Genomic DNA, 12,799 nt, shown 5'->3' on the forward strand with positions numbered 1-12,799 from the left:
CTATCATACCTAAGCACAAAATCACTATCTCTTTTATGAAACATAGGGAAGCTGAATAATGCAGGTGAATGTTAAATAAGAAAGATACTCCAAAAATTTAGATCAAGTTCCCTTTTTTTGTTTTCCCTTGTTTATTTGTTATATCATAATCCCCAGGCATATGGCTAACTATTGCTTGACCATTCTTCTGTCTGAAAGTAAAGCTACTAAAGTTTAGGATTCATATCTTACAGAGGCTCTTTCATCTCTAATAATTACTAAACTAACATAATTACTCAGTGTTGCAATAAAAAGTAATGCATGCTAAAGACCAATGCTTGCCCAAAACTAGAGGAAGATTTTGTTCTTGCATTTGTGCAAACTCACCACTGTAGCCACGTTTTTAAGGTCTGGATTTTCATTTAAACCACTTCATTCTTGTTTGCATAAGCCATTCCTAATATCTCTCTCCTGCTATTAATTTACGAAAAGGAGGGAACTTAAAAGAAATTATAATTCTTGAATTTCAGCCCTTGATACTACCTGTATACGTAAGTACATTTAAATGCTACACATACAAATTTTCAGCATAAAACAGGAACAAATAAGGCATCCAAATTCTAACTAAGCTCCTGGTAGACCCAAAGGAAATGGGGTGGGGGAATGAAATAGAAGTCCATGTTTTATTTCCAATGGGATCTTTGACAAAAAGGTATAAACCCCCACCCCCAAATTGAAGCGCATGTTAGAAATCATGCACTGAAACTTATATAACTTTTTTCAAGCATTCATAGTTTCAGAATACCTTTCCAATATATAATATACACTGAAAAATGCTCAATCCAAAACTATATTGGAACCAAAGAGTGGCTTACTTCTCCCACTTAGTTATTACCATATTCATGTTGATATAATAACTTTATAACTTGTCAAAACACAAAGATGCCGTGAATCCGAATAGTATAACATGACATTTGTACCAAAGAAATGGAACTTACTAAAATGTAAAATTTTACTTCTTACAATTTGTGAAAGTACAGCTCTATGTAAAGAATTTTTAAATGAACATTGCAAATCAATACATATAATATATATACATATATATATATATATATATATGTATATGTATATGTATATGTATATGTATATGTATATGTATATGTATATGTTTTTCCTCTAGCCAAGTTTTCCCTACGTAACCAAGGTTTCTGCAGCTCTAGCTCAGTAGAATCACATCCACTCAATTCTGGGCTTTTTTTTTTCTTTCTGGCAGCCAGCAAGTTCTGGTGCCAGGTGAGAGACTTGCTGGCTGCCAGAAAGAAAAAAAAAGCCCAGAATTGAGTGGATATGATTCAACTGAGCTAGGGCTGCAGAAAAACTTTGGTTACGTAGAGAAAACCCGGCTAGAGGAAAAACACACATAAATCCTACGAAGAAGTAAGAAAATAAATAAATAAATAAATAAATAAATAAATAAATAAATAAATAAATAAATAAATAAATAAATATAGCTTTAGAAGATTTTAAGCTGGGATTTTAACCAGAGTTTTAAACATTTTAACCAATTTATTTACAATGATGCGGGAAAACACCCGAGATTTTAATTTTAATTTTTTTAATTTTAATATATATATATAATACACACACACACAAACTGATACATTCAGCAACGATTAGTTGGCAAATTAAAATTTATTTAACAGTAAGAAGTCTGTTTCTCCAAGACTGTATTGGTTTTACAGAAACATACTGTATATTCAACACATAATTTTGTAGGGGTGTGTGTGTGTGGAGGTGTAGTATTCTTCCTCAACAATTGACAACATAAAAAATTAGTTCCTTCTAATACTTCTGCTTTTTTATTTTAGAAGACGGAATAGGATAGAGATTTGTCCAAAGAATTTTAACTAGAGAAAATATGCCAAAGGAATGCGCCACTATACTGACAAAACAGCATAGCAGTTAAAACTATACTGAACCTTGTGGCATTGAGTAGAAAACCAGTGTAAGTTAACTTTACCACGATCAGTAAAAATGGCAAAATATGGCAGTCATCCTGAAATACAAATCCTGCTTAAAAGCAATGGAGTTACAACTTGTAGGAAAAGGGTAAAGAATGACTCAGACAAAATGTGCATTTTAACTAGCTTGAAGTCAAAGTATCTAATATCTCAATGGTTCTATATCCCACTTAATATATCCTGATACAAGGTGAATCATACCAGTGGTGTCAGCATCTAAATGTATAATGAAAACCAAATAAATAGGGAAATATCTCAACAAATGATGAAATTTTGCTTTAGAAAAACTTCTATTTTGTATCAGTGTACTTTAACTTTCATGTTCAACATAATAAAATTTGCCTTATTAGCAAATAGCTATAGTTACATAGCATTCTATATACAATTGCAGTTTGACAAAGCTTTGGGATCAAGCAGTAGCACCAATAGTTTCAGTCAGTCAATCAGTCAGTCAGTCAGTCAATCAGTCCATCTATCTGTCTATCTGTCTATCTATCTGTCTGTCTATCTATCTGTCTATCCATCCGTCTATCCATCCATCCATCCATCCACACAAAGACATACATACATATACACATCATATCAAAATAGATTAACTTGTCCTTTATGAACAAGGAAAATGTAAACAAGCAACCAAAAAGCATAATAATTGCCTGAATTCTAAGGACATTTTAAAGTTCTAATTTTAGTGTTTAAATGTGATGTCATGTACATATTTTCAACTTTGCCTATAGTGTTAGACCAAAGCAAGGTAGCAGTCTTCTTCCAATCAGTCATTTCTGGTTTACAAGCCAAGTGAAATTTTATTAATTATTTCTCCCTCCCTTCTGAGACTGTAATGCTACAGTGCTTTGAAATTGGATATTTTCAGGAAAAAATATTTTCGAAGAAGAACAAGAAAAATTAGAACTCATGGAAATTATCCTAGATGAATACCGATATAATTATTTTTGTCAAACAGATTATGTAATGCTATAAATTACAAAATCTAATGATTTCTAAGCTGCTGTCTGTGTAAAGGTTGAAAAAGAAAAAACATTTAGTATGAAGAAAGATGGAATACACATTGAATTCCATTCACTCTGTGAGGCACTGTTGCTAAATTGTAATTCTCAATATTGTAACAATATCTGTGCTTTTCTATGCAAACATATTTAGCTCTCTAAAATGTGACAGAAGTGATGTGTTGATATATGTATCTGAAATGGTGAATTTCAGATGGATATATTTTTTTCTAGATTTCTAACCATTCAGGAAGTTAAGAAAATACAGCCATTATATCAGAAAGTTAATCCTAAAGCATTTTAGGACTTTAATATGTATCACTATTGTCATTTCAGAATACTTCAATCAAATTAAGCATAGTCTAGTGATAAAAATGCAGTTTCTCTTGCTGAAAATCAGAAAAATTTACAAATGAAAGCTGTAATCCTACACACGCTTACCTGCATGAAAATAATATTGAAATCAGCAGATCTTATTCCAGAATAGGCACATCTAATAATGTTATGTTGTGAAAGTGCGTCTAGGTCAACACAATGAAAATACATTGTAAGGGAGGAGAGATATTAAAATATGGACAATTCCTTAAAAATGTGTGTCTTGTTAATATCCCTGACATAGCTAATTTAATCCTCATAATTTCCTCCATGAATGCTGTGGCACATTGAATATATTTTAAGATGGCTAAAAGTTTATATTTATATGATCATCCTGGTCATATTTCCTTAGAGGTTTATACGTAAATTTTGCTGAATCAATGGGACTTACATTCAAATAATATGTTTTAAAACCATCATCAAGAACTGTACTCATAGTGAACTATAATCGTCCTTTATCTTGTATCAGATACCCTTTTCCACATACAAGGGGAACAATAATTGGCTATCTGACTGAAAATAATAATTTTCTATTTTAATAAAGACACTTAATGATAAAAATAAATAAATAAATAAGAAAAATAATAACAGAGTCCATAGAAGATGCCAAACTTCAAAACCATCACCATTCTTTCCAGAAGCCAATGTAAAGGTATGACATATTTTATCTTCCTTTCCTCTGTTGCTTAGGAAAATGTAACAATGATTTTGTACATGCACAATGGCCTACCTTGACCTTTTGTTGCTGTAAATATACTTAATATATAAGTGACAGCTCAGTTTGTTCATTATTATTTTTTTATTTTTTTAAAAATAGTTTGAAGGAGACAAACAGAGAGATTTGAAGCTAGCTTTTCTTCAAATAAATATACTGTAGAATATATTTACCTTTTCAGGAGAAGAAAACTCAACCTTGCAAATGTTATGTCATATAGCATATATAAAAACAACCTGTAGATGCTGGTCTTTTAAACTCAAAATAACTGGGCTTTAAACATTTGTTACTGAAGTTATTGAAAACAGTTCTTCATCAGTACCTGAGTACCCTTGCACAATTTATTAGCATTCCCTTCTTGTTTTTATAGTGGCTGTCATTTTCAAGTGGTGATTTTACTTCACAGACAAGATTTTCATTAAAAAAAACTAAGCAAAATAAATTACCCTTGTAATGAAAGTGGTTAATTAAGATTTTAAAGCATATGCTCAGAAGCCAACTTTTAAATCAAAAGCACAAAAATGATCAATGGTACAAAAATAAACTTCCTTTGAAATGTTGTTTTCTCTTACAGAATCATAACAAGTTGATCATCAATCCTGAAGGTGTTTATTCCATAATTATTTTATGAAATTATTAGATAGGTACCCATTTAAAGAAAAAAATTACTATATTTCTTCTCATTCTTTTTCAGCAAAGGGAAGGCAGTTGAGGTTTAATTCCCACTTAATAGAGTAGGTTTGTTGATTCAATGTCAGCACACACAGATTTAGGAGAGCTTTTAAAATATATCTTGGCCCTGAAAGTTTGCAACTGCATTTTTAATCAACAGTTCCTGCTTATCTTTAAATGATTTGTGCATTAATCATTTTAAAGAAAAAAAAACTAAGACTATAGTTCTAAACAGACACAGATACAACTAATATTAAAATAGAAAGAACTGTCACAGTTAACAAATTGTCTATAACTGTCTACACTGAAATATGAGAAATATTTATTCTTCTTGAATATATTACTTAATTGAAAAAATGAGTGTTTTTTTTTTTAAAAAGCAGTGATAGCAGAATAATGTAAACTTTGGAACAACTTCAACATACCAAAAACTCTTACTGTATTTTTCTTCAAATAATATCAAGCAGCTTAAAATCAGCTTAATTGGGGGGAGGGAGGTTTAAAATAAAGCTGCACAGAGAAAAGATTTTAGAATAATTTATAGAGCAATGTCCTAAATATTGCATCAGTTATGATATATCAGATGGCATTAGCATGTATTATGACTAATGAGACTAATGAACAGAGTAATGTCTTGGAATGTTTTAAGTGCTGCATTTAAATAACTAATTGTTTAGGTCAATAGTTACTGTCAATGACAGTACTTCTAACACTGGAATACTGCTCTTTGCTCATGCACTATAGGTACAGATCGAAAACTATTTTATACATTCACACAGAAAATGGAACCTACCTATTTATAGTATTTTATGTTTTTGTACATGTAACAACTTCAGAAAAATAACATGCATAGATCCAATGATAGAGGGGGTTTTGTTCAGGCAATTTCTTTTAACATCTTCCCACAAATATAATCAGTTTTATTGGCCATAAAATCCTGAAGGCATATAAATTATTCCTCTTTAGAGAAGCTATTGGAAATAAGCATATGCACAATCAACACAATTCCCAATGTAAAATAATTTTGAAAGACAGCTGAAGAACATCAAATTTGTTCCTAAATGCTGTCAGACTATAAAGCATACTTGAAGTATGTAACCTTCAGTCAGTGAAAATTATACAGGGATCAAATGAATTCAAGGTTCTAAATTGTATGTGCTAGAGATATTTAGAGGGTTGGCTTTAAAAAATGTCTTGGTCAATAGGATAACTCTAACTTCCTTATTAGAACCCAGTAGATAACTTTTTTTCTAATCTGGAGTTTTTATTCCACCAGACATAACCATTGTGCTGAACTGAACGTTTAAACAGACTTTTCAATAAAGTCATTCCTACCAATATAGTATTTTAACTTCAACCAAGCACTCTGTCAAAGATTGCTACATAAAATCAGGATTAACAGGTTAAGACTGCTATTAATTTAGCTCCCTCCAAATTTATTCAGGAGTCTTGATTCATAATCCAACTTTCCCCAAACTTCAAACACTGCCTCTTCACCCACTATATGTCTCATTAGGACATGTGAATCATTGTCACTAGCTCTTATTTAATTACGAATCTCCCTCTATCTAGCCAGGACCAGATAGAGAAAATAACTTCTAGCTTTGTTAACCTATAGTATAGGATTTAACTCCAGCAGCAGGAAAAGAGCAACTTTTCTTTCCCAAACACAGGTTATGTATAAAACTAGGCTGAGTTCTCCCTTTCAAAAAGGAAAATTAGGGAGCAGAGTGGAAAAGCCTGTTTTGGAAGACAAGCAAACTATCTGCATCATTGTGAGGTTCACCATGAATTGACCAGCGATGGTCAAGGAGAGAGAAAGCGGCAGGGCAGGAAGAAAAATCAAAACCGGAAAGATCAATCTGAGCATTTGCAAAATACACAAGAAGGGGAAATCTGAGAGGCAAGACTGCAGAGGCTTCTGCTGGCAGCGTCCACCGGAGGGAAAGGCGACAGTGTCCTAGATGGAAGAGTGAAGAGTGACTGTGGGAGGCCAGTTTGTCAAGACCTCTGGGCCAAAAGAAAGAGGGAGGGAGGGAGGGAGGGAGGGAGGCAAGGCATCTCCCCAGGACATTCCTGTGGGCCGCCACATTCTCTCACAAGCCACCCTTTGTCCTTCCCCTTCAGGGTTTTTGCCGACTCCTGTACGTTAAAATTCTTGTTAACGGAGGCTCCTGCGCATTTTGCATTTCTCCCCTCCACCCCCCAGCACCCCTCAAGTCTAGCTCTCAAATATCAGCCCACCCCACTTCTCCCCGATCCCTCCCTCCTTCCCCTTCTCCAAAAAGAAGGGGAGGCGGAGGAGGAAAGAGGCTTCACCGCCACCACACATTCCAGGACACAGCGCCAGCCAGCTCCACCAGCCGCCGGATCAATAATAACTTCAATTCTGTTTCTCCTCCTCTTCTTGTCTCTTCTCTCCCCCCCCCCCGTCAAGTAGATCCCAGCAAATCCCACCCACTTCTGGGCTGTTGTTGGGCTTTTTTTTAATCATTAAAAAAAAAACTTCCTTCTCCAACTAAAATCAGCACAAATCGTATCGGGTTTGTTTTTTTTGTTTTTTTTTACTTAAAACAAAAAGCTTATTTTAAAAAGTTTATGGGATCAACTCTTCGGTGATAAAGAAACCGGGGAAATCCGCTATTTGTAATGAAATAAGGTCTAAGGAAAACAACACCACCACTGAACTAAAGCACCGCACATAACAAGCAGTCACTTCTTGGGACAGATTGGAAGAATAAATGTTGGGCACGCCACCCACCCCTCTTCTTCCAAGTATTCCTAAAGTCCTGGGGAAAGCAGGGATGGTAGGGTGGGGAGCCCGAAAATATATAGAGCGCTTAAAAAAAAAAAGGAAAGGAAGGGAAGGGAATGTAAGAAAGGATTGTTTTCACACCCAAGAACTTTTCCCACTGATCAGATGAGGAAAAACGGAGACGGTCGGAGGATCCTAGATTGGAGGTGACTTTCTTTCCCCCAGTTCCCACCTAGTTCGTGTGGATGTGTGTGTGTCTATCCGCGCGTCTATTTCCCCCCACCCCATCCCTTCGCATACAATTCTTTGCTTCGCTCTAGATCAGGAACGATAAAGGGGAATCTCGGATTCACTCATCAGACTCCCAAACACACACACACACACACGCCAGATCTCGCAGCCCAGCCTGGCTGTAGCTACAAACAGTGGCATTTAAGGGGAGGGGGGCGGAGGAGAGAAGGAGGGAGGGCAGTGGGGGGGTCCGTACTTACCTTTGAGTGCTCTTGGTTTAGCTTGCTTGCGACGAGACATCCTAAAAGTAAACAGCTGAAGTTGTTTCAATGTCAGCCCGCTAAGAAACTACACTTTCTTACAACCGATGAGAACCCTGGAAAGACTCTCCTCCGCTACCTCTCTTTCTCCCTCCCTCTCTCTACTGGCGGCTAGCTTGGGGGGCTCAGAGCTTTGCTCCAGCAGCTGCACGAAAACTTTCCAAGCTTTAAATCTTCACCCCCCTTCAACCTCCAGCAGCCCCCCCCCCTTTTAGGAACCCCCCACTCAAAAAGGCACCAAGGAAAATGTTCGCAAAATGCAAAACAAAAGAGGGGGAAATGCCGATAGCCACTAAAAAAATCTTCACTAGGACTCTTTAATTTTATTTTTAATAACTAAAATTTACATAAAATTTACATGTTTGCTTTCTTTAAAAACACAAAAACGCATAAAAACAACCTGATAATTTGGGTTTCCCCCACCCCTACGATAGCTGCCTTCAAGAAGGAAAAAGGGTTTTTTTTAAAAAAAGAAAAAAATCACTTGGCTTGTTTACAATCACCTCTTTGTAAAAAAAAAAAATCAAATAAGAACGATGATAAAATTAAGCAGGAAAAAAAAACTGATGCCAAGGTTGCCAAACAAAAATAAAATAAGAAAAAAGAGGGGGAAATTAAAAATCGCTCACCGGAATGCAGAATGTTGCAAACAGGACAAAAATGCCAAAGATTTAAAAAAAAATATACTTTGGAAACCTTCCTGTCTTTTCAGGGAGGGGAAAAAATGATACCTAAACTAATTTTTAAGGGAACAAAACAAATATACACATAATTTTAGCGCGCTCTATCTCTCTTGGTTATTTGGCTTATTTTTGTTATTGTTTGTGGCATAGAAATAAATATATAGATCTCTGGGTTTTGTTGTTATTCTGCTCCTGCGCCCCTTTGCTTTGGGGTGGGATTCCCCCCTTTCTTTTTGAATCGCCGGGTCCGCTGTAGCAGCCCTGGATTTGGGGAGCTGGATGTTGCTCTCTAAACTCTACGGCTGGCTCGGCGGCGAGAGGAGGAGAGCCGGGAGCAGGAGGAGGAGGAGGAGGAGAAGGAGAAGTGTGCTGTGTGCTCCCTCCTCATCACAAACCTGCAAGGTCTTGGACTGCGCTGTCGCTCCGGTAGTCCACATAATAATGGAAAATGGAAGCAAGGCCCCCAAAGCCATCAGGATGGCTCCAGAGGGGGCCCCTAACCCGCAGGGACTCGCTCTGTACGTAATCACTGAGGAAATCATTGTCAGCCTGCCTGCACTCACACACAGACAGAGGGGCATGATTAAAAGGCGAGAGAGATGCAGAGGAGGAGGGGAGGGAGGGGAGAGACCGCCAAGATCTGGACTGGAAGAGGCGGAGAGAGCCTCAGACCTGGAGCCGGAGCCTGTGCTGCAGCAGGAAAAGGAGGAGGAGGAGGAGGAGGAGGAAGGAGGGGGGGGGAGAGGAGGGGAGAGAGAGAGAGAGAGGGAAAAGCAACAACCCAACCCACCAGCCTCGCTCGCTCGCTCACTCACACACGTACATACACTCCGCCGCTGTAATGTTATTAGAGCTACACAGCGGATATCTCTGGTCTCTCCTGCTCTCTTCTCGGAAATTAAAGCGAGGCTGCATCCGAGAGTGGAGAAGGTCCCCCTTCTGGTGGTAGAAGGAACGATGCAAAAGTAAGATCTCAGCCTTTTGCCACACACCAAAAGCGGGGGGCCGGAGAGAAAGAGGGGGGAGAAATATGTTTTAAGGAAGGCTGACCATTGTCACCGACTCCGCTCTCCTCCGTTTGTTTCCCCCCCCCTTCATTAGGCAACTCGCCCCCGGAGCTGCTGGCTTATTTACTTATTTCCTCCGCAACAGTGGAACGGAACCTGTGAATTTTCCACAGATTTCACGGCGGATGCCATTTGAAAAGCAGTTTTCTTCTGCAAATTGCGCCTCTTAAAAAACAAACGCGCGTCTGGGCGCGTGCTGTTTAAATAGACATTTTTATATATCGATTTTATATCTGCTGTCTCCTTTTCATTTAAACAAGTGCACTGTTGCCGTCGTCTTATTTCCGCAACTTTTAAAGATTTTTTTTTTTAAGTAATCACGCAGCTGCCTCGCGTTTACTGCTACGAATGTTATTATTTGTAAAGCTGATTGTAGGGATTGCCTTTTTCTCGCCCTTCGGTGCTTCAACTAGGATTAGGACCGTGTCGTCTCTCCAGTTTTTTGAATAAGGGTAATTATTTATTTACTAATAGATTTGAGGGAGGACACATGCCATATAATAGTTCAGAAGTTATGAGGAAAGAACATTAAATTGGCTGAGACCTGCATTTTGTTTGATAAAACTTCACCGAGCTTAAATTCTTGATTTAAGCATAATTAACTATCAAATGGGAGAAAAAAATATTTGGCACACACAACCAACTTCCACAATCCACTAATAAGAAAAACTACTATACCATTATAATTCTGGCAAAATAATTTTAGTGACACAATGCTTTAACTGCACATCAAACTTAGATGGAATTATATACTATTATTAAAAAGACTTGCCCATTTTTCAAATATGTTCACATTTCACAGATTCATCCATTTCAAAATCAAAGCACTCTAGGTGCTGTTGCCTTGTTGTTACAGTTGTGATATCAGTCCCACAGATGCCTCCAGAGAACTGCCCTTGGGGAGGAGGGGAAGACCTTCTGATTTATGAACTGCACTGTGTGAAGTTATGTACTGCCTGAGTAGATATTTATTGAGATGCAATTTGGGACATAGGCCCTATCAATCACAGTAGGTAAGTTTTTAAAGAACTCTGTCTATGATCACAAAAATAAATTCCATCAGAGGTGATTTTAATCCAGTGCAATACTCTTTAGGTAGCAAGTTTGGAATTCAGGCTTTGACCTGGTGATTTTGTTTATGTATGACAGGAAACATCTGTAGCAACTAAAGGTGTTTCCAAGCAAAAGGGCTGACAGCATCCAGACCTCAGTTTCTGCATGAAGGAAACAAACCTCTTGCATTTTTCAACTAAAAAGTTCCAATTAGTCAGCAAATTCTGATTTTTGTATTTAATACTAAATGGTGGCAAGACAGGAGCATGCAACTAAAATGTATAATTATGTACCTCTTTATTTTTTAACATCAGCTTGTATCATGTTTCTAATGTATTAAAAACTTTGCTCTTTCTTTACTGAAGCAAACACAAAAATTCATACATGTCTATATATAAATATATTAAATGTATTTTATTAAATCAACATTTTGGATACATTTCTTCAACTTCATTTGTACCAGAAATTGGAAAACTCTTGATTCACACTTGCAAAATCAGCTTTACTTAATTGAAAAGTTAAAATGCAATAAATACACATATTCATTAAAAATAGTATGCTTAATATCTTAATGCACAACTGTTGCTTAACCACTGAGGAGCAAGTATTGTTTGCCCCAGATTATTTAAACTTTGACAGTCCTTCAAAAACAAAAAGTATATGGGAGTGCAATTTCTAAGGTGAATTGTGACAGGGAAGCACATCAGTGAGAGAGCTTATGTAGATAAAAAAAATATCGGCTTCTATTGTTCTCAAAGTAAAAAAAAATCATCTTCATATTCTGTGGCAGTCATACTGTTTTATGTGAATGGATAACATTACAGGAAAAATATTGTAGGTTTTTTACAGATGGCCTAATTTTCTTTGCTGAAATTGCATTAAACGTTTGAGGAGCTGTTTTTCAGTTACATGCAAATGTAAGTGATTCTGTCTAAATATACTGTACTACTTTGCACAGCTCCTTTATAGGTTTAAGCTAGGGTAGGAAATGTAGTAACAGGAGACAACTGCATTAAGTGCCTATCTCCCCAGTTTTCTAAATGTTTCTTACCCCTCCAGGAATAAATCTCAATTCAGGAAGCCAAGCATTCATCAAAATTTAATCTGTTTCTTTAAATGCACAACAAAAACTAAAGAAGAGCAAAACATAAAGCTTCTCATAAGCTTCAGGCTATATCTATACATGACCTGGATAATTTTCTAAAAGGAAATGCCTCCCGTCCAATTTTACAACCATATAAAAAGTAAAAACACTTGAAATAATATCATACTCTTGCTCTTGATGCATGATTTATATGCTGTCATGTGTCACTTTTTTTCTTAATTTTCATGTGAGATAAAACTAGGATGGAGAAACTAGTAAAGGAACAAACCATGTAAATGCACCTTATATTGAGGTTTTTGTTGTTGGTGTTTTAAAATATTCACATATTTATATTTTTGCAGTACAGAAGTATGGATATAGCAGAATAAGTAGGGTTTATAAATGATACGTATTCTCCAAAGAATGTGGAAATATTTAATATCAACTCAAATAAATCCACAATTTAAAATGTCCACAGCAAAGCATCAACCCCTTTGAGAAGTTTCAAATCATTGTAACAAAATTGCAATCCTGAGGTCGAAACCACTGGGGGAAAAATAACCCACTGCTCTCACTACAGGTTAGTACATTTCAGGCTATTTTCCTTCTTCTAATCTCACTTATCTTTTATGAATTTTGCCAGTGTGCCACCACAATTCATTAGAATCAAGTTGCTACTACCGTCTTCACAGACAGCAGGAGTGCAAAGTTTACGTAATCGCAAAATGCACTGAGACTTTCCTCAACACAATGTGGTTTAAAAACCCCTGAAGTCATGTGAAATAGGAGACCTGACCTCAAGACTCTATAAACCTGGACTGTCTGGTTGTGAGTTGAAAG

The 12,799-nt window shown here is 36.5% G+C and overlaps 1 protein-coding gene across 9 annotated transcripts in view; it reads right to left on the reverse strand.

Moving 5' to 3' along the window:
* ZNF521 (zinc finger protein 521) overlaps window positions 1-12,447 on the reverse strand; it is a 316,223-nt gene extending 303,776 nt beyond the window's left edge. For 3 of the 9 annotated variants that reach the window (XR_015733603.1, XM_087891346.1, XM_034429631.2), the window contains exons 1-2: window positions 9,151-12,447; window positions 8,013-8,053 (exon numbers count right to left, since the gene is read on the reverse strand). Coding sequence is in view for 5 of the 9 variants with exons in the window: in XM_087891346.1 (XP_087747472.1) it covers window positions 8,013-8,052 (40 nt within the window). In the remaining 4 variants the exon portion in view is untranslated. Of the gene's footprint in view, window positions 1-8,012; window positions 8,268-8,701 lie in introns of those variants that run through there. The other 6 variants (XM_087891347.1, XM_034429632.3, XR_015733604.1 and 3 more) reach the window with 5 other exon arrangements.
* Between the last annotated feature and the right edge of the window lie 352 nt (window positions 12,448-12,799).

Source organism: Pantherophis guttatus, chromosome 3, assembly GCF_059756535.1.
Source record: "Pantherophis guttatus breed Tessera chromosome 3, ASM5975653v1, whole genome shotgun sequence".
NCBI lineage: Eukaryota > Metazoa > Chordata > Lepidosauria > Squamata > Colubridae > Pantherophis > Pantherophis guttatus.